We start from the raw sequence: 23,348 nt of genomic DNA, 5'->3' as shown, positions 1-23,348 counted from the left end.
GAAAGAGGGAGGGGTCTCAAATAATCATAGAAATATTTTTCGTATCCAAATACCCTCCCATGCCAAATTTGGTTCCATTTGCTTTATTAGTTTTTGAACTATATTAAAAAATATGAAATAGGCCCCTCCCCCTTTCAACTGGAAAGAGGGAGGGGTCTCAAATAATCATAGAAATATTTTTCGTATCCAAATACCTTCCCATACCAAATTTGGGTCCAATATCTTGATTATTTCTCGAGTTATATGAAAAATTGTAAGGTAGCCCCCCTCCCCCCTTCCTATCACGCCACTGAAAGGAGAGAGGGGTACCAAATATTCATAGAAATATTACTCGTTCCCAAATACCACCCCATGCCAAATATGATACCATTTGCTTGATGGGTTCTCGAGTTATGCAAAAAATTGTCTTTTGTTTGGGAGGCCCCTCCCCCCCTTAATGAGAGAGGGAGGGGTCTCAAACCACAATAGGACCTTCCCCTGCCTCCAATACCCCCACCTGCCAAGTTTCACGCAAATCGGTTCAGTAGTTTCCGAGTCTATAGGGAACAGACAGACAGACGGACAGACAGACAGACAGACAGACAGACAGACAGACAGACAGAAATTCATTTTTATATATATAGACTAGCTGACCCGGTGTGCTTTGCTACACCTTCCAAAAATAAATGTGATATGTATAAATTTATACAAATTTAGATTTTTGTAAGGATTTTTTTTTAAATCAAATCTCATCATAGTTCAGAACCAACAACTATGAAATGAGAGCTGTAGCTGGAGTTCCGAATTGCAATTCAAAGATGGTATATATTATCTACTGAAACTTGATCTCTTAACTTGTTTTTCAAGATCTGAAATTTGTACTCTGTAAAGCTTCATAATGACTTAAATGATGTGAAAATTTATGGATTTTTCACCTTTTTCCCAAAGTGGGAAGTTACGAACTTCTATAAAAACATTTGTCACATTTATTTTTGAGTTATGCCAAATATCCGTACGCAACCCTCTTTTAAAATATGGTTTCATCTTTGAAAAGCTCTTAATCTTAAACTTACATGGGAGCTCACCCACTGCTTGAAGAAAGTAGGCTGATTTACTCGGCTCGGGTTTACATAAATTTCTAATTGAAAAAAAAAGATGAGCATATTGGAATTTATTTCATATTGTACTTTATGGAGATAGAATTTTGAAAATCGTTCAATAGCGTGAATCGAGTCAGTTTTTTGAGTATATTCCTAATATTCTGTATTATGAGCACTTCCAGCTCCTGATTAGCTTAAGATGATGTATTTTTTGGAATTGAAAAAATATGCTATAGAAATTTTAAAAAACAAACGATGAAAAGAATTTTTCATAACCATTTTCAAACAGCTTTTTTCACTATCCTAACCCTTCGAAGCAGTTTGAATATCTTTTCGCGCCCATTTTAAATTCTAAATTCGTTTTAGTTGTTCATTTGGGCCGAAGTAACAATTTCTAGAAGAAAACTTTTATTTTGTTACAGAGAAAAGATGAATGTTTGAACACGCTCTAGTGTTCCTTAAATGATAATTCTATCGGAAAATGAATTTCCTCACTTTTGATCAATAAAAATTAGTTTTTTTCTCATTTCTATTATGAACACGTCAGTCCTATCTTATATAATTGAATGAAAAGGCTTATGTTCAGTTCATGTGTCGGATCGGATTTTTTTATCTTCTTTAAATTTAAATGGCGCATGATAAAACTTTAAAGTTAAGTATATTTTTACACGTTCAAAAAAATGTTTCTGATCTACCTCTGAAGAAAACATCTTATTCATATTTCTGTTTTCAATTTGATTCAAAAATAACCTTGTTGGCGAAATGGGTTAGAAATTGTATGTAAATTTTTTACTTTCTGTATTCTATTTTTCAATTTTCCGCAAAGTGTCATACCATTATTTCATTAGCATCAGAACTAAATTTGTATTTTTTAGACAACAAATGCTACCTTTATTAACACGAACTAAATATGGAAATATTTTTACAAATCTCTCAAATTGGTTTTGATTCGATTGATTCAATTCGTGTCACATCTAGGCGTCATTTATTTCCTCGTGCTATGTACAATTAAGCAAGAAAAAACTCATCTAGGTTGCATATCGCCCCCACGTGCATAAAAAATAAAGGAACTTGGTTGAGAAACAGGCGCCTTATTATTTCCAGCGATCAATGAACAGTATGCTTCGGTTACTATCCACTTGCGACGACGTTTGCTTGACCATAGAGACAAAAAACAAACCCTTCAAATAAAAGAAAATCTCTAAAAATGGATGCCATGACTTTTCAATTTCACATTTTGGCAAAAAAAGATGTATATGTTTTATTCGATCGGCAAAATGTCAATCTGGGTCTCATCTAGGCGTCATTCATAACCATGTGCTGTACAAATGAGCTAGGAATCAAGTAGAAGAAAAATCACATCAAGGCTTCATATCGCCACCCCTTGCATTGAAAATATGCTTGGTTGAGAAATACGCGCCAAAATATTCCCACTGATCAGTATGCTATGCCTGGGTTACTATCCTTTTGCGACGTTGGTTCACGACGCCTCGACCTTGGAAACGAAAAACAAACCGCCCAAAGGAAGAAAAAATCTCGGGAAAATGGATGTCATGACTTTAATTTGTTCCGAAAAACTACAAATTTAATATGGAAGCCCCCCCTCCCTTAAGTCGGATGGAGTATTGACTATTACAGAAACCATCCCCGGCCTCAAAAACCCTCAGATGCCAGTTTTGACGATGATCGGTTCAGTAGTTTCCGAGTCTATAGGGAACAGACAGACAGACAAACATTCATTTTTATATATATAGACTAGCTGACCCGGTGTGCTTTGCTACACCTTTCAGAATCAAATGATATTTTCAGAAATCATTCAAATTTTTATTGTTTTTGGTATTATTTTAAATCAAATTATGAAGAAATTAATAAGCAACCACTATAAAATGAGAGCTTCAGCTGGAGTTTCAAATTGCAAAACGAACCATAACTGATATTCTGAATCTTGATTTATAAATTTGTTTTAAAGATCTGATAATTTTCATCTGTTTCCTTAAGTTTCGCCCTGAAAAAGAAGGGTCCCAAATTAATCGTTCGCAAATAATCTAACTTATAAAGTATGGTTGTTTTTGCTTGATATGTTCTGGATTTATGCTAAAAAACTGATTAGAGAGCCCCCCCCCTGTCCTTCCCTTCACCCCCTGCTGAATGGAGATTGTAATCTTTAATAAACATTTTTTTCGTTCCCAAAAATCCTCTTATATCAAATATAGTTCCATTGGTTGATAAGAATTTAAGCTTTACAACAAAAATTGTTCTTTCTTTCATTCCCTCTCTACACTGTAAAGCATAAGAGTCTATAAAAATCGTAGAAACATATCTCGTAACCAAGTACCTTTCCATGCCATATTTGTTTCCATTTGTTGGCTTCGTAAGCATAAATTTAGAACATATGCTAACAAAATTGGGCTCACCTCCCTCCTCCCATGTACCTTCTCACTGAGAGGAGGATGATGTGTCAAATAATCATAGAGTCATACCAAAATGATTTCCATGTTAAGTATTGTCCATTTCTCGGATTTTGTAAAATAAAAGTTAAATGTAAGCTTCCCTCTTCCCTTCCTATATTCCATGCCATGCCAAATTTGGTTTTATTTAAGTAGTAAATTTTTGAGTTATGTATAAACTTGAAAGGGAGTACCATCCCCCTTTCCGTTCTCTTCTTTCAATAGAGGGGTGATAACTTAATATTCATAAAAGTATTTTTCGTACTCAAATACTTTTTGATGATTATGATGAAATTTGGTTTCATTTGCTCGATTAATTCTCGAGTTATGCAAAAAAAATGGAAACCCCCCCTTCTTCCTTTATATCTTACCGCTTAAAAGGTACGGCTTCAATTTATAATAGAAACATTTCTCGTATCCAAATACACTCACATGTCAAATATGGTTCAATTTGCTTGATCAGTTCTCCAGTTATACTGAAAATTGTAAGGGAGACCTCGCCTCCCCCTTTTCATCCACCTCTTCGAAAGAGTGAGGGATACCAAATATTCATAGAAGCATTTCTCGTACCCAAATATCGTTCCATGCCAAATTTGGTTCCATTTGCTGTTGTAGTTCTTGAGTTATGGAGTAAAAATTGAATGAAACTTATCTTCCTCTTTCCTTTTCCCCGCTGGAAGAAAGAAGGGGTCTCAAACAATCATTAGAACATGTCACGTTCCCAAATACCCGCCCATGCCAAGTTTTGTTCCATTGGCTTAATAACTTCCTTAGTTATGTTGAAAACTATAGAAGAGGACCCTCCCCCCTTTATATCTCCCTACTGGAAAGAGGGAGGGGTCTCAAATAATCATAGAAATATTTTTCGTATCCAAATACCCTCCCATGCCAAATTTGGTTCCATTTGCTTTATTAGTTTTTGAACTATATTAAAAAATATGAAATAGGCCCCTCCCCCTTTCAACTGGAAAGAGGGAGGGGTCTCAAATAATCATAGAAATATTTTTCGTATCCAAATACCTTCCCATACCAAATTTGGGTCCAATATCTTGATTATTTCTCGAGTTATATGAAAAATTGTAAGGTAGCCCCCCTCCCCCCTTCCTATCACGCCACTGAAAGGAGAGAGGGGTACCAAATATTCATAGAAATATTACTCGTTCCCAAATACCACCCCATGCCAAATATGATACCATTTGCTTGATGGGTTCTCGAGTTATGCAAAAAATTGTCTTTTGTTTGGGAGGCCCCTCCCCCCCTTAATGAGAGAGGGAGGGGTCTCAAACCACAATAGGACCTTCCCCTGCCTCCAATACCCCCACCTGCCAAGTTTCACGCAAATCGGTTCAGTAGTTTCCGAGTCTATAGGGAACAGACAGACAGACGGACAGACAGACAGACAGACAGACAGACAGACAGACAGACAGAAATTCATTTTTATATATATAGATAATTTTTATAAATCTTGCCTTTTTTACATTTTATGTCTCATTTTTGTAATTTTTGTCATTTTTGTATTTTTGTCACTATGGTAATTAGGCTGGAACAAATATTAATTTCTTCTTTTGTTAACCATCGCCCCCCCCCCCCCCCCCCCCTTCAAAATTTCCAAAAATCACGAAGAGGGAAATAAATAAAGTTTTAAGTATTTTATGTGAATTTCGCAGGAAAAATCAAATTTCCGAAAGATTACAAGACGAAAACACAAATTGTGGAAGATGGAAGTTATTTCATCTTTTATATTCTTGATTTTATTGAATTTTTCGATGCAAAATTACTTTATTTATAGGTTTTGTGCAATGATATAATATGCAATTTTGTTGCATACAAGCTTTCGTGCTATTTTTTCCAATATATTTGTTTTTCGTATTATTTTTTATTATCCCACCCCTCGTGATGTTCCAACTCCGAGTGACAAAAGAAGGATTTGAAATTTGTTCCGGCCTTATTTGATTTATAACGTTTGTTTCTTTTTTTTGTCTTCTTTTTTGTCAAATAAGATACGAAGTTATGGTCTTCAACAAAGTTGTTTAGCGGAAAATTTCCTTCAGTAAAGTTATAAATTGGCATAAAAATCATTGGCAGGCTCGTTTCCACAGAAGAAACAAAAATGATGTTGATTTTTCAGTACAAAATGTTCAATTTTCCCATACAAACCTAAAAGTTCCAATTTACTCTTGTAAATTTTACTGAAAAATTCTGCAAAAAATCATGGATGAGTTTTAAACCAGCGTTTGAGAAATTTGAAAATGACCCCAAATCGAATCAGTCTAATGTAGTATACCTATTTATACCGCCAGTGACCCCTAACACTTTTTCCGCTAAAACTCTCTTGTTTATCAACCGATTTTTACAAAGTTTATAGTTTTAGAAAGCTTGTAACGTGACTCAAATATAGTTCTCAGACAATATTCAGCTACACTCATTTATTTTAAAGTTATTCGAAGTCTAAGAAAAAAATCCAAAAAAACATGCTTCGGGAAAAAGGCTGTAAGTCAGGTATTAGGAGCTCAACCAAAAATCCACTAAGTGCCTGAAAAAGCTGAATTTAGAAGGTATATGTTGCACATAGGAATATATACAGAGTGCCGGTATGTTTAGTGTTAAGGCCGGTTAGGGCTTCGAATTTTTGGTTTTAAAAATCATAATTTTTTTCTAAACATTTGATCTGTTATTCTACAAATCTGTATTTTACAAATATATTGGGGGCATATAAAACACTCTCTTATTCCACTTTCTAATCATTATTAAATCTTCATACAAGCTGAAATTTGTTTTATTTTTAATGTTCATCTGAATAAGAAGAAAAATAACTCAAGTTTTGGTTGTGGGTTTTTTTTACGTATAGTTTTTAAAAGTCAAAATATAACGTCAAAAGGTACCAATATCTCGTATGAATTTTAATTTTTTTTTGTTCGAAAATTTATAAAATGTTTTCATGCCTTATGTTTAAAGCGTATAACCCTCAAAATGCAATGATTAGATTTGCTGTTTTACCAGCTGTTTCACCAAACGGCTGTACCTAGGCGAATTTAGGAACACCTTCCCCTACGAAGTTAGAATATTTTCACTTTGTGATGGCCAAAGCTTTTCCAATCTGATCCATGTTTCCATGATTCCATGCAATTTTTCGAATTGGCTCCGTAATAAAATTATACCAATCAGCGACTAAAATCCACACCATCGGCTCTTGCCAAGGGCAGCAGCAGATGCCACATCTTATGACACATGGATGACGCACGTCGTCGTCTCTGATCTGACTGACTGAAGAAGGAATCAATGTTGATTATTGTGAATTTTTATCTCGTGGCATTCGTCTGTTTTGGGTCGAAGAAGAGCCAATTATTTTTCCACGAATCTCGACCAGTGATTATCAGCCTCAATCTGCATGAAGAATAATCGTCTGAAAAATTTGCACAATTTTGCAAGGAAATTGAGTCCGTGACGTAATAGTGCGCTTGTGTGAACCAGAACGTAGCCCAATTGTAACGCCAGTAAATTGTTGAGAGCATCATTTCTTAGATATTGTAATACTTTTGTTTGAACCGTTCGTCGTAAAAACGTCTGTCAAACATTCCTACATAATTCTACGGAATCGCCTGATTCATCGTAAAATATGATAATTTTAACCTTTTATGTAAGTCGCCTAACCAACCCTTCCGGCAGATGGCTTAGATTTAGCCGGTAGATTGCCTCCATTAATCAGGCGTCAATTTCGATCTACGACGACCTACGATTCGAATCAGCTTAAAACCGAAACTCCCAAGCTTTTCAAGGCACTGCTGCAAGACTTCAAGGCGTACGGGGAGCAAAATATATCGATATGGTACACCATATCGCGATGCAGTTATCGATACATAGATCATTTTTGTCGGTTTCTGCTTGTGCTATATACGATAAGTTTTTCTGATTTTTTTTTCTTCAAACGCGCCGTACTGTTTCAGCCTCTAAATTGTGAAAGCGGGTTACGATGCTTCGGAGACTCACCCCTGGCTGGTTCAGGCAATTATACCGGCTTCGTCGATGGACCCTTTGAGTGCAAAAATTACGAATTTGCAACACTTTAACATCTACATAGGTACACTGGACGGTACTTGGATCAAGCTGATTGGCGCAATTAATGGGCCGTTGTTTTGCAACATGTTTGAAAATAAAACCGCCCAAAAAACAAACCTGCTTAAGCATTGTGAAACAAACGAAGGTACTGAACGATTTATGTGGAAAGGTCACCTAATTGTAGATATTGGATCCGGGTTTTCGCCAGAAATTAGAAACTTTATTTTATTGATCGAGTCCTATGATCAAATGGGGTATGATAGTTCAAGTTAACGAGCTTTAATTTTGATTCCAAGATTTCAAAATTCAATTACAATAGTTTGTGGAAATGAAATATAACTGTTTAATTACCTCAATCGAATTGAATTTTTTTTTCCAAATTTGTCAAATGACTTCCTCACGTTGAAAAATTGAATATGTCAAACCAACCAATTCGAAGAGAGTATCTCAGAAAAAGTACCTTTACTGAAAAGCTATTGACAGAAGCAAAAGGAGTACAGATAGCGTGACTACAAGATTTCAAATCCATCATGTTCATCACCCATCGATCTCCTGATGCGAACTGTTTTGCAACCAAAAGTGTAAACAAACAAACGATGGTAATGTATATGCTTCAGCCTGTGTGCTTTGGTACTTACTTTTTTTCACACAACGATCACAAGAAGATGGAAGATGCCTAGTTGACCTATCGATATTTTAATCTTCAATTTCGACAAAGTAAGTTTCAGTGGAACGAAACATACGTCGATGACTTAACTGTTAAAAAGATTCCCAAGTGTTAGGATTGAAGGTTGCTGCTAATTGCTTTTTAAAAATTTAGTCGAAAGGATAACCAGTTGTTGCATTATGTAACCTTTCCCGTGACTAAGCTCAATGTATTTAACAAACTTTGAATATTTCAAAACTCAACAAAAATAACAGATTCAAAACAAAAATGCCCGTTAGTGCAAACATGAAAAGGAATTACAGAAGTAATGAAAAAGACAAAGTGAAAATAAAGTCCAAAAAATTAAGAAAGAAAAACGGCATAGAAAGATAGCAAAAATGACAGTTAAAAAAAGGACAAATTGACAAAAATTTATAAAAAAAAACTAAAGTGATGAAACTAACAAAATTACAAAAATGATAGAAGAGACAAAAAATATATTTCAATTCCTGAATTTTTTTACAGATTTTATTAAATATTCACGAGAATGTCAGTATATCTGGCAACGCTACGCTTAGCAATACATTTTTCTATCTGTGAAGTAGAACAGAAGTGTTTTTACCTCGCAAACATTTTCGGAGGCACTTGAATCAATAACTGCGTATAAAACGTTAACCGGCGCGTTTTTCTATACACATATGCGCTCTTTGCCCCAAACGAAATGGAAATCTCTGTGAATCAAAGCAATCGAAATCAGTTGAATCATTCAACCAAGTAGGCTCACAACACAACAGAGTGAAATCTCTGTGCGGAAAATGGGCTGAAAGGGTGCTATGCCAAAGATGACATGTTTGAAAAAGCACTACTGGCATAAGGACTCCAGCTCCCAACCAAAATGTTGCATGATCACTACATTCAAGCGAAACAATCGAAACATTTTATGGGATTTTCATCCTAATGGATAATTCATCCCAGTAACAAGAAAATAAGCAGTCCAAATATCTTGCGCACGATTTTACCACCGTATTTTGTTTATTTTACCAGTGGGCAGCTTTTCTTCCTTATAGAAATGAAGTCAGGACTGTTTATTAATCAGCTAGACGAACCAGTCAGAAAAAAAATGACATTTTTATTACTTCCTCTATTCATATTTTCTTAGAGCTTGAAAAAACCTCTCACATTCCTCTCACTTCATGGAATCAACAATCTTCACTTTCAATCAAATTTCAGCTCACTATTGGGTATTCTAGGACTTCCAAAACGATTTACCATGTGAAATTTGGTCGAATAGTTAACTTCCAGCTGTTTTTGGGTCTCCCTCTGGGACCTTTCTCAAAAACCACCTGACAGATTGTCACCAAATTTTGTACACGTACACATTATATTAATAGGTAGTTTCACTGAAAATTTCATCAATCTTCCATTCATGCATTCAAAAATTATTTATAAAACAAAGTGTAGCATTTTTTCGAATACACTCCTTATATGGGAAAAACGATCCATGAAGTATTTTCCAGATTTTGATTCGAAGTTCCAGGTTTCCCCAGTTTTTCAATGACATTTTCAATTTCCGGTTTATTCCTGGTTTTCCCGGTTTGCTGGCTGCACTGACAGACACAAAACATGCTACGTAAGAAACAGAAAGTTCAATTACACTAGTTTACAGCATTTTTGAACTCAGTAAACTGAAGGTCATTTCCAATGTAAAATCGGGCGCTGAATCCGAAAATGAAATTCAAAAAAATCTCAGTAGAACCGTTTTTGAGTTATACTCCAAATATAAAATTTCGAAAAAATTGAAAAAGGTCTTGTACTTAGATTAAAATATCTCGGACGGCATAACAGTAATTTGAAATCCCTCTTTTGCATATTGAAGGTGAATAAGTTATCTATCGATCATCTGAACACTGTTTTTGCGTTTGACCAACAGTATTGTTGATATTAGTGACTTTATGAGAAAAAAAATTATAAAAAACGCATTTTTTTAGAGATAATTTTGTTTTAACGAAAGTTTTAGACTCGATGGTAGCATTTAAAAAATCTGATTTTCTTCTGCGCTTAAATTTCAATTTAAAACAAAGATTTCAAGTGGTTATTTATCAAAATCGGTTGAAAATTGAAGAAGTTATGGCTACTTTACCATAACTGAAATTTTTGGAGTTTTTAATAATTTAACGAACCGCAGTACACTTATCATAGTATAGGAAGAATGGAACATGATAAATCTCACTCGCTCTAAGTCAAAATTATTTATTAGCTTACCAGAAGGTAACATGCCAAGTTTCAGAAAGATGTGACCATAGGGAGGGGTTACTAAAATTTTAAACGTAAATAAAATTTTGAGGTATTTTGCCCGGAAGGAACAAAAAATACTGGTTTTTCATCAATACCTTTTTCAATCACTAGCTGATTGTTTTTTATGGTTGATTTTCTTAAAGCCTAAGTTGAGACAAATATTTCACCCGAAGACTGTAACTCGATTGGATTTGAAACAGAAAAGTTATTGCGGTTCAAAGATTGTATTTTGGTCGAAAATTGTCGTATAAAACGCAATGCGTAAAAAGTACTCATTGCGTATTGGACAAAATTTGCGGCCTTTGAACCGCAATAACTTTTCTGTTTCAAATCCAATCGAGTTACAGTCTTCGGGTGAAATATTTGTCTCAACTTAGGCTTTAAGAAAATCAACCATAAAAAACAATCAGCTAGTGATGAAAAAAGTTATTGATGAAAAACCAGTATTTTTTGTTCCTTCCGGGCAAAATACCTCAAAATTTTATTTACGTTTAAAATTTTAGTAACCCCTCCCTATGGTCACATCTTTCTGAAACTTGGCATGTTACCTTCTGGTAAGCTAATAAATAATTTTGACTTAGAGCGAGTGAGATTTATCATGTTCCATTCTTCCTATACTATGATAAGTGTACTGCGGTTCGTTAAATTATTAAAAACTCCAAAAATTTCAGTTATGGTAAAGTAGCCATAACTTCTTCAATTTTCAACCGATTTTGATAAATAACCACTTGAAATCTTTGTTTTAAATTGATATTCAAGTGCAAAAGAAAATCAGATTTTTTAAATGCTACAATCGAGTCTAAAACTTTTGTTGAAACAAAATTTTCTCTAAAAAAATGCGTTTTTTATAGTTTTTTTTCTCATAAAGTCACTAATATCAACAATACTGTTGGTCAAACGCAAAAACAGTGTTCAGATGATCGATAGATAACTTATTCACCTTCAATATGCAAAAGAGGGATTTCAAATTACTGTTATGCCGTCCGAGATATTTTATTCTTAGTACAAGAACTTTTTTATTTTTTTCGAAATTTCATATTTGGAGCATAACTCAAAAACGGTTCTACTGAGATTTTTTTGAATTTCATTTTTGGATTCAGCGCCCGATTTTACATTAAAAATGTTGGTCAGTTAATCAAGTTCACGATTTTTTTGAAATTTTGTAAACTAGTGTTATTATTCTCACGTACCTACATTGCCGAGACGTTGAAAAAAGCTGGAATTAAAGATAACAAGAGCCCCAGTACACACTGAGGATCACATTTCGACTCTTAAATCCCAATGCCGTTGGATAATAAAAATTATTCCGGAAAATGTTTTATTTTGGACAACGAAAGTTACTTCCGTCTTTCGAAGACGCACATCCCCGGAAACGATCGACACTATTCCAAAGATAATTCTACTACATCTCCGAACATTAAATACAAGTGCAAACATAAGTTTGAATAGAAAGTAATACTGTACATCGCCATTACCGAGAGAGGTATTTCTAGGCCATGGTTCAAGCCGTCTGGTTTGGCTATCAATCCAGATGTGTACCAAAAATGAATTTTTGAAGGAAATTTTGATGCCGTTTCTACACAAACATCATGCAGATGGATAATACGTGTTTTGGCCGGATAAAGCGTCATCGCATATGTTGCCAAAAAACACAATCCTTCCTAAATAGGAGATCGCAGCAATCCATGCTCGAGAGCGGGCGTGGTTTGTTTATTTTTCGCGAATAGAAAATTTGGTGAATTATTAATACTGCGTCCGCGGAAAATGTTTTAAGTTTCAAAACGTGGAAGAGTAAAGTGCAATCGGGAACAGTCGAAAATTTAGCTTTTTGAATAGTGTTGTGAATGGTTGAATGGTTGGGGCTGGTTCTACGCCATCCAGACTAAACCAGGCCCAGAATATTTGTTCAGGAAAGAGCGGCATAAAATTCAACCAGGAAGTAAAGCTGGCATACTGGCAGATAAGTAGATCGTTTCTGTTTTCTTCGACAAAGTACCAGATATTTGATTGAAAATATTTTGTAGCTGATATTTTTGCTACAAGTTACTACAGGTTGCTACAGGTTATTCATGCTGTATGATCGTACTCATTTCAATCTCGAATGCAAATTTTTGTGTAAAAAAGCTTGTCAATTCTTTTTTTCAGCTGAACATGGTTTTGTATTTGATGTGTTAGAGATTATACTGAAGGAAACAGCTAGCTTCTAGGAAATTCGAATGGATGCTTTTCTAATTATTTGGGAGTTCATAATTCTTTTTAAATTTTCTAATTAAAAACACCTCGTAGATTTATTAGGAGTTTCTTTAGGAAATATCTAGGAGCATAGGAGGTGTAGGTCAACCAAAGATCGCACCGTTTTCCATAAATGGCTCCTGATCTACACCTCTCCCTTTTTAAAATAACCCTTCCTGAGATACTTGAATATAGATTCGCAGACGTATAGACGGTTTCTAGAGATGGTGATACTGACTTATCATTGTTTCAGAGTTTTTTCAAAACAAGCTTTTGCAGAATACTGGAATAACAGATTTATGGTTGATCCAAAAAAGTATGTTACTAACAATCCTCCCGTCACCCCCCTTTGACTACTAGGAAGTGGCCGGCGCCGTTATTGTTCTTTTTTTTTTTAAAGAGAGAGCATGAGTTTTGTGCATTGAGAATGAATTGCTAATCCCAAGCTACATTTGGCCTTTGTATAAAATTGGTGGCCTCGACTAATCACGGAGTAGCAACCATTGGCGATGTGGAACTCGTTCTACTTAGCCACGCCAGCGACCATGAAGTTCGAAATGCATGGAATGATTTGATACAATATAATATTATACTTTTTCTAAACCATGAGAAAATGGTGGTATTTTCGAAGACTAATTAAAGCATTTCGGGCTTAATGATTTAAGGTGGATATGAGTATACATTCAAGCTAAGCTAAGCTAAGCTAAAAACACAATCCTTCCTGAATACCCATTCGATTCCATTTCCCAAGAACCACAACCCGACAAATCTGCCTCAGTGATGTACAATTGAAGATTTCTTCAGAACTTTGAGCTCATTTAGTGGTAAGAATAAGGCTAAGCAATTGCTTCGGTGGCATTTACTTAGCTCGAAATCAAGCAAAAGAAAAGGCCAAAGCATTTGCTTATTTTGGTATGAATAAACATTTGCTTAGCGGATGTGTGCTAAAACTTTAGAACATAGCTTTTGCTTTGAAAAATAGAGCTATCCAACAAGCAGAATCTGTAGTTTTCTTAAGTAAATTAAAATAAAACGATCAGATAGTTGAAAATTACGGCTAAAACAGCCACGATCTCAACGGTGCAGGTAAGAACGATCGAAAAGTATTTTAGACAATGCATGACAAGCAAAACAAGCAATTTCATGTAAAACGAACCATTCCATGCAACGCCAAGAATATGATAAAAAAATGGATTTCACTTCTGTTTTTGTTTATCCATGTTGAAAATGCCTATTTGAATTGTTTTGAAGTGCAATATTGCCAATTTGATAAATTTATGACGTTATTATAGATTTTTTTTATTAGAAAAGTCTGCTACCGAGCATGCTTAGAAAATAAAGCAACTGCTTGGTGATTTGTCGAGCTCTACTCTACTACTCGACTACTCGACTGCTCGATTTGGTTTAGCAAAAGCAATTGCTAGGTTTTTTTCATACCACCTATTGATGTACAAAAATAATTGTAGAGCCAAGAGCTGCAAACAATTGATTGATAGAATCAAGAGATGTATTCACAAAGTTGACATAAAGGCCGTACAACGCTCCTGTTCGACATAAAACGGAAGCTTCGGCGAACAGCCGATTATGGAGCGTTTTCAACTGATCACTATTTTTTTCAACAATGAACAATGTACCCTTAATTCCAATAAATCAATTTTTTTCAAGTACACTTTCACAGCTTGAAAGGGAAATTCCAAAATTTTAGTTGCCACCCGTTACTAGAGGCAACAAAACTAGAAGATCTGCTTCCATTGAAAATCGTTCGCATTTGAATAATGTTGATATATAATTTTAAAGAAAGTTTAATGTAATGAAAATAATTTTAGCAAACTTAATTTTTCTTCTCTTCAAGGGGTAGCGAAGCACACGAGGTCAACTAGTTGAATATAAAAAAAAAAACGGTGGTTCAAAATTCCCTACTTTGCCCTATATTGAAATTTTAAAACCCAATACTTTCAACAATATTCAAGATTTTAGAACTCTTCTTCTTGTGTAAGAAGTCGTCGTCCTAAAAACCTCTGATTGGGTTCGAGGGGTCGAATTCAGGTTTAAAAAACGGAAATGCATCTTTGTTGATGCAAAAATCATCATTTTTAAGCAAACTCTATTAAACTTTTGATTTACGGTTTATCGAATCACACAATAACTGGTATGTCCAACGATTTGATTTTATGCGAAATTTTACACGATGTACAAATTTGTGGCTATATGACATTGCGATATCCACAATCATAACGGCCACTCACTAGTGATTCCTGAACATCTCAATGAAATGGAAACCGAAAGCCGGCTGACGGAATTCACTTAAACAGAGATGGCCATCAACAAAGGTAGATAACCTACAGACAGAACCGTGCACGGTCTACGGATAAGGTGCTGCTATTTAGCTGATTATGTTGTTGACGGGCACCGAAACACGACTCGCAACAAACACACGATCACACGCAGCAGCACCTGTTCAAGATGCGCTCGATCACACGTGGTTCCTCACAGTCGGGTTTATTTGCTCGGGTACTTACTAGGTACCCTCCTTAACTCAGCTAGACATCCGACAGTCGTTGTGGCAGCGTCTACGCAGTGTAGGTGTTTTCCTAAGCCGTGCATAGTATCAAAATCACTCTCACTCTCGCTCCGAATCTGGCCTTGCCTTGCCTTGATTTGAGCTTTACAACGACTAAAGAAAGTTTCTCGATCGGTATGGAAATTAATTCATAAGTCACGATACGTGTGGACGGATTGTGCAATATGTTTAAGGCTATATAAAAACAACGATCGTATGAGTACAAACATTCGCCGATTTCGGTATGAATGGAATTTCGCTCTAGTTTTGTTTTTTTTTTGTTGGATTTGATTTGCAAACTGCGTTGGAGTTGGAGTTGGGTTAAGTGGGTTTGAAGGTTAAGAGACTCACATGACACGGCATCAAACGCCACCGCCAGCAGCAGAATCAGTTTACGGAAGTGCAATAGGATCTGCATTGTCACTTCATTCCTCGATTTCGGTTGGTCTGTTTTTCGTTAGAGGGTAGAGAGCTCTATGTCTGATCCGGTCGGTCGATCGATGATCGCGATCTCAATTCGGTCGATGTTTCGATCACACACTCACGGTCACGTTTTGGTGGGCCAGCAGTTGGAAATCAAAATTCAAATCATTTCCGCCAATCTTGCCGAGTTGTGGATGCGCGAGAAACTCACTTCTTTCACTTTACCACCAACAACCAATCATCGATTGGGTCATCCGCACTGGACTCAAACACAAACAGTGCCACTATTACTGGGGACCAATCATCTCCCAATTTTTTAGCTTCTCCTCTTAATTCGCGCACCGAAAGAGGTTATGATTGTCGAACAATCGTTAAAAAATTTCTATACTTATTTTTTTGCCTTCTCTACTTTGCACTTTCAATGCTGCGGCAAGGCGGCGCTGAATTGCTAAAGATCTGGAAGTGCACAGCCTTGAGCTCGGTTTATAAAACACAACAAAACACCTCTCGCGTATCCAATCGACAGTAACAGCAGCAGCAGCAGCGGCGATCAACGCGAGAAGCACAGAAAAAAAAAGTCGGAGTAGGGGTGATCGATACTCCTTCTATTTCGACTGACGGCGCGTACGGAATCAAGCCGAGTTGAGTTGTTCACCGAACGAGCACAAATTTACTACTGAATGGAAGAGTTCGGGTCTCTGATCGCTCTAGTGCTCTTACCTTGCTTCTTGGTTGCTTGTTGCCGTAGAGGCGAGTCCTTCCTTGGTTTTCCTTATCGGTCGGCCGGCTGTAACGCAGCTCACTCTCACTTGGGTGGTGGTTCAGTCGAGTCTCTGGTTGGTAACCACAGGTGATCATGGGTGGGTTATATTTTAGCATACCCACATGTGCACAATTTTTTGATCTGCACTGTGTCTCGGTACGACTCTGTCACAAGAATAGGGGATGATGTTAGGACAAAAAATACGAATAGGTATATCAAAAATGACAAAAATTATTAAATTTACACAAATGATGAATATGAAAGAGAAATATTCAGAATTACGAAAATAAGAAAGGAAAATTGACAAGATATGAAAAAATGGAGAAATGTCGAAAATAACAATCTTGACAAAATTACAAACAAAGTTACACAAATTACAAAAAAACCCAAAAATCTCAAAATTGTCAAAAATCGCCAAACCGAAAAAAATGAAAAAAGAAAAATTACAAAAAATGGTAAAAATGATAAATATAACAAAAATGACATAAAGCACAGAGATTGACTTTTTTCAAAAAATTATCTACTAAAATGACAAATATGACAAAAATACTAACAAAAATAGAAAACATCTACAAAAGTAAAAAAATATCAAAAATAATTATTTTCTGAATAATATTAATCATTTGTCACTTTTTCGACGGGAATGACAAAAATTCGATGTAAAAATGCGATGCAAAAAATATTACAACAAACAAACGACTGCATATAAATAATGAAGGCCCTTCTAAATTACTGGTCCGTTTTACTTAATCTTAACCTTCGAAAGCTGTTCGGGTCAATATGATCCGAATAAGCGCACATTCAAATCATCACAATCATTCAAATATACTGAAGAACAGAGATGATGTTCCACAAAAATGATAATGAAAAATCTTAACTTTGTGTAAAAAAAAGGTTCATTGAGAAATAAGACACAAAAATCATCTAAAAGTATAAATACAAGTGTGATTCGAAGAAGATGTAACTTTCAACTCCTTTTGAAGTAATTTTAAACTTTTTTTCTGAAAATCGATAGAAATACATTGTTTACAATCATTTTACATTCCGTGATGTAAAGATCAAGAGGTGAATGAATTTTATATCACACACAAACAGTGTAAAATTGAATTTGTTTGATTTAAAATTACATGGAAATGTTAAACTTGTGTTGCGCACGTCTGATACAAAGTAAACAAGTTGGAAAATTATTCGGAAACGAGTCGTAGGCGTAACTCCAGCACTTCCAGAATCTAGGAAAGCTATGTAGGTTTATGAAAATATTGAAAAAAATGCTGTTGAAACTAATCGGTTTTTCCTCCATTGCAGCAAGATAAGATTTTCCGCAGCAGCTGTTATTTTCCGGACAAGTTTTCGTCAGGAGATCTGAAAAATAATGATGTTTTGGGACGAATCGAGGACCCTAGTGACGCTTATCATCACATCGTTTTGTGCATCGTGTAAATGTTGCTATTAACCCCCCCCCCCCCCCCCACCGGCGAATTAGGGACTCCCTTCTATGGGCCTCAGGGCGGCACGCTTATCCAAACCAAGTCGCAGGGAATGTCACTCAAATGATCGGAAAACCCCTTATTATTGCACTTCTCGTTAATTTATTCTGAACGTATTTGCACCACTGCCTTGTACCTCCCACTTTCTTATAGCTAGGCTAACCTGTAGGGCCTCGCCCTTGTTGACACGACGAATGACCCGGAACTCTTGCAGGAAAAAACGGAACCTTTTTGCGTTCGACCTTCCGTGTGAGCAGATTCGGAGCGTGGACACACCAAGGTTGTAAGTCACACGTCGGTGGCCTTTGAGGGTCGGGTTCGCCCTTTTGGAGGACGGCAATTATCCGCGACCGTTGCTAATCCGGAACCGTATCGATGGTTGGCCTAGTTCTGGTCTAAACCAAAAGGGGTCCTAGTTGCGTTGCGAGAGACTTTGCATTAGGAATCAAGTCCTTAGGGCGAATACAAAATGGCGGTTCTTCGGTTCACTGGCTTACCTGGTGTCTGGCTGTGAGTTCTTCAACACTTCCAACTTTGATTTTGCGGTTTAACTATTCGCGCTGAATGCTGTTGGAAAAGTGAACCAGCACCAGGCAGCCGCATTTTGACCGGCCTTGAACCATCAGTTCAGGTCGTTGCCTTCGCCTCTCTCGAAACACGATCGCATTTCGTAGTTATCTCTTCAGGCGCCGCTGTCCATCGTTGTTGGCTACCAAGCGGTTTCGGTAACGTAGGTTTTAACCATCTGGTTGTGGTTTGATGAGGCATGGTAGTTGTGTGCTATTGACGTGTGGCGCTGTCGTCGTTTCGAAGGTTGCACAGTAAACGAAAATTACCGAGTTCGGTAATTTTTTTACCGAAATCCTAACATGTGGAGTTCGTTAAACCGTTCGGTAATTTTTCTCATGGCAGAGAAGTGACAGCTGTCAAATATTACGGACCTTTTTTGGTAAAAAATACCGAAACTCGGCTGATCATGTCTAAGTTCATCTGTCAAAATATTGACAGTTGTCAACGTGACAGCTCGTTATATTACCGATCCACCGGTATTGTTGAACCGAAATGCCTGTAATTAACACCGAAAAGCCGGTAATGTTCAACCGAAAAGCAATAAAAGCTCAGTAATGTATACCGAACAACCAGTAGAGTTTACCGAAACACCTGTAGTTATTACCGAAATACCTTAAATTATTACCGAATACCTGTAATTATTTTTGAAATACTTGTAAATATTACCGAAATACCGTGTTTTTTTTACCGAAAAGCTGTTAAAGTTCGGTAATATTCACCGAACAACCGGTAAATTTTACCGAAAGCCCGGAAGTTTTTACCGAAATTTTTGCAATTATTACCGAAATGCCGGTAATATTTACCGAAAATTGTAAAATTTTCGGTATGTTAATCAATTTATTGGTTTATCGGTGGACGTTATGTTCTTTTATTAAGAACATTCAAGATTTTGAAAATTACAGATGTGTTTAAAATAAGCAGAGATCAAAAGACCTTGAAAATTAGCGAATATAATTTTATTTAGAGGCATTTTTCATCACACGTCATGAATTTGTTTAACACCGATCAACTATTTTGAAGTAAGGTTGTCAGAAAGAGTTAACCCCACCACCCCAAAGTAGTTGACAAAGTGTGGTTTTCCCAGCAAGTGTAGCTTTCAGTGAGAACGAATGATCACATGTCATGATGAAAACGCTTCTGAATAAAATTCTACTCGATCATTTTCAAGGTCTTTTGATTTCTTCTAATTTTAAACACATCTGTAATTATCATAATCTTGAATGTTCCTAATAAAAGAATATAACTTTCATCGATATGGCCAATAAATTGATTAACATAACCGAAAATATTATAGTTTTCGGTAAACGTTACCAGTATTTCGATAATAATTAAAAAAATTCCGGTAAAAGGTATTTGGAGTTTATATAAAACAACTAAACTTATATGGTTATATTTCTGAATAAACATTTGCCTTTATTAATGATGTGTATGATAATCCATGTTGCGGCCGCCACTATATTAATTTCCATTCCGGTAGTAGTGTCGTTCTGCTCTGGAAGAAACGGAAATGCAAGTAAAAAAAGGGAAAAAGGCGCGGATGTTCGGTGATTGGGACATTCCAGCTACCGTGCACTTTTGCTCCAGCTGGACGAATCCTATTGCAGCAAGTGTGACGACTTTGCTAATTTTAGTGAGGGTGATGGGGCACCATTAACTATTTCATACTCACCATCAATTTGACGCTAAAATAAACAAATTCACAAACAATTCCACGCACTCGAACCGACGAACATGGCGACCTTTGCTTACAAAATTATTTGGCGGACGGCTTCTCAAGCACACGATTGAACACGGTTGCAAAAGCGAGAAGGGGAATGAGAAATACTGCTATCGAATTTTGACGTTTGTCTTGAAAGAGACGATATTTTCAGTTTTACTTTACAGTTTTCGGCGTTTTTTACCGAAAATATATTGCAAAATGATTTGTTTACATATAAATTATCGAGCTTCGGTAATTCTAGATATGAATTAATGAAGATCTGTAAAAATAGACGTCAGTTTATTGAATTACCGAAAATTTTCGAATTACAGAACTGTTTCTGTAAAATAAATTACCGAACTCGGTAATTTTCGTTTACTGTGTGCATTTTTGGGGAAAAAACCTCACACCCAAATGATACCCACTGCGATTCTACATCAACCAAATCTACGCTACCTGCGAACAATCCCTAAAACCTCGATGGGAGCGTTATCTGGCGCTTACAATCGCGCATCATTTTCGGTCTAAAATTACACGATATTTTTTTGCTGTGTAGGGTAGCAGCCAAATAGATCATGTCGAATTTCGTAAACCGACCATATACATTTTATAGATTGGACCAAAAAACTGACCTGTGCTATATTGCTTCAAAGCTGTCAAAGTTTCGGTTTTTTAACTCTCAACAATCACCAAAGGAGGACCAAAGGAAATCGGGTAAATCAAAATGTTAATATTGATGCCAAATGACTTAGAAAAGCATGGATCGTCGAAATCTGGTGTTATCTCGAAAAAAAAAATTGGCCAAATATCGATTTTTTTGGGATCGAGGAAAATTCCTTTGTCCTTAAAAAACTTTTTCGCTGCGTGTATTACTAGATTTTGAAGTTTGAAGCATTTTAAGTCGTTTGACATCAACATAAAAATTTCGATTTTTCCGATTTCCTTTGGTCTTCCCTTTGGTAGTTTTTGAGGGTAAAAAACCGGAACATGGAGCGCTTTGAGGCATTCCTCCGATTGAGCTGAAATTTAACACAGGTCAGTTTTGGGACAAACTACATACAAAATATACTTATATGTTCGGTTTTTAAAATTCGACCATGAAATTTTTCCCATACATTCATTGCCACCCTATTGTACATTTCACCTACATATCTAGCGTAACATTTCATAAGGGCGAAACTAGCAGTTAGCTCGAAACGAGAAAAACGCGTTTGAAAATTCGAAACACCTATTCAAATCCTATTTATAAAATCGACCACTTTTTGTACAACAAAATCAAAAATGTTCATTATATTCACTTATTGTTCGATGGTTATCAAAATCTTTAACTTTTTTCGCTTAATTTAAGAGATTTTCGAGTTTCGCCCTTTTATTGTTTTCGATTCCAGTTACGCCTGCAAGTTTCGCCCATTTGATCGGCCGTTTTTGTTTTGGTTTTGAAGTTTCGCCCATTCGTCCTACACGCAAAAACTAATTAGGCCGTTTTGTCACACACGGTCAACTCAGTTACGCCTATTGGCCCTACACGAATAGAAAAATTCACTCCATTTTGAATAGGCGTAACTTCACGTTCCAACGAAAATGCATCAACAGGAAGTTTCGCCCAATTAAATTTTATCAATTTTTTTAAAGTTTTGAGTAATTTTAAAATAAAACCGCGTTTAATAGGTAAAGTGCAACCGCGTGCATCCGGAATGACCGTTAACTCGATTTGTTTACATTTGGTAGTTTCGCCCTTTTGAAATGTTACGCTGGATATGTACACAGCAAATTATTTTTTGCTGGAAACCAGCAAAATTTTGCTGGTTTTTGTCCCGCTGACTTTCCAGCAAAATTTCCAGCAATTTAAATTGCTGGTAAAAACAGCAAACGTTAATGCTGGTTTCCAGCAATTCAAATTGCTGGAAAATCAGCAATCCAGATTGCTGGAAACCAGCATTTATTTCAAAACAACCGGGCTATATTTAGTACCAAATTTAAATTTCAGTTCAAAATTAAATATTTAATACTGGTTGTGCATATAATAAGCAATAAAATTATTTTTTCTCCAATTTTTTTATAAGGGATTTATTTACTTTCAAGAACATGATTTTTTTTTTTATATTTATTCCAACGCCGGCTCAGGAGTGGCAGTTTTATGCCAAAGCGTTGACCGTCCGCCACCTGAAAAAAAGATTTGATAAGTATCTTTCATGGAATATCTACCTATCCAATATAAACTCACCCTTGACTTAATGTTTGGTTGCTAGAATATAGAGGAAAATAAAAATAATTATATTAATCTAACCAAATTCTGTAAAATAGAGTCTCACCTTGCTTCAGCGTACGAAAACAAACAGATTCCAATTTGACAACTGGATTGCTGATTTTCCAGCAAACTAGATCAATTGCTGGAAAGTCCAGCAATTTGAAATCCGATTGCTGGTTTTTCAGCAAAAATAACTAGAATACAACCAAATGCTGAAAAATCCAGCAATTAGAAAACCGATTGCTGGTTTCCAGCAAAAATTTGGATTGCTGAACGATTCCAGCAATTTTTTTTGCTGGAAATCGAGGCAGAAATTTACTGTGTATGTGTGGCACACGAATATATGTATGGGTATGTCATACATTCTCCCCGAGATGGCTCGAACATCTCCCCCAGTAATGACGCAGTCGTCAGCTTAGTGAGGCGTACAGCCGTCCGGTGGCCGAGAATATCTCGGTGGGTGATCTCTGTTGGGTATCTAGCCTGCACTTTTGGCGACCGTGACAGGACCTAATTTTCCTTAAGTGACCTTTTATGAACAGGAAAATAGTATAAAGCATGTTGTGCTGCATGAAGGAGCTAGTTTTTGTTAGCAACAAGCGAGCCCGTAGAAGAGATCACCCACCAGAAAAAAAACACGTGGAATTTGAGAGAGAAACATAACAGACCAGTGTTGCTAGATGAGCATGTAAGTATTCATTGAATGGAAACAAAAAATTTGTAATGACTTTGAGTGAAAAAGGGCGAGTTGAGAGGACAGCCTATGATAGCGAGTTGAGAGGACCGCAAAGATGAAAACAGCGTGTCGAGAGGACAGCTGTGTTGAAAAAAAGGCGCGTTGAG

General features: G+C 36.2%; 1 protein-coding gene across 1 annotated transcript in view; it reads right to left on the bottom strand.

Moving 5' to 3' along the window:
* The window catches only part of LOC129749624 (uncharacterized), a 41,495-nt gene extending 25,093 nt beyond the window's left edge, over positions 1-16,402 (bottom strand). Inside the window, exon 1 of the mRNA XM_055744656.1 lies at positions 15,667-16,402. Coding sequence (XP_055600631.1) covers positions 15,667-15,733 — 67 coding nt within the window. The 5' untranslated portion in view covers positions 15,734-16,402. The remainder of the gene's footprint in view (positions 1-15,666) is intronic.
* Between the last annotated feature and the right edge of the window lie 6,946 nt (positions 16,403-23,348).

The sequence above is a fragment of the Uranotaenia lowii genome, chromosome 2, assembly GCF_029784155.1.
Source record: "Uranotaenia lowii strain MFRU-FL chromosome 2, ASM2978415v1, whole genome shotgun sequence".
NCBI lineage: Eukaryota > Metazoa > Arthropoda > Insecta > Diptera > Culicidae > Uranotaenia > Uranotaenia lowii.
This window is presented reverse-complemented; position numbering and strand designations above follow the sequence as displayed.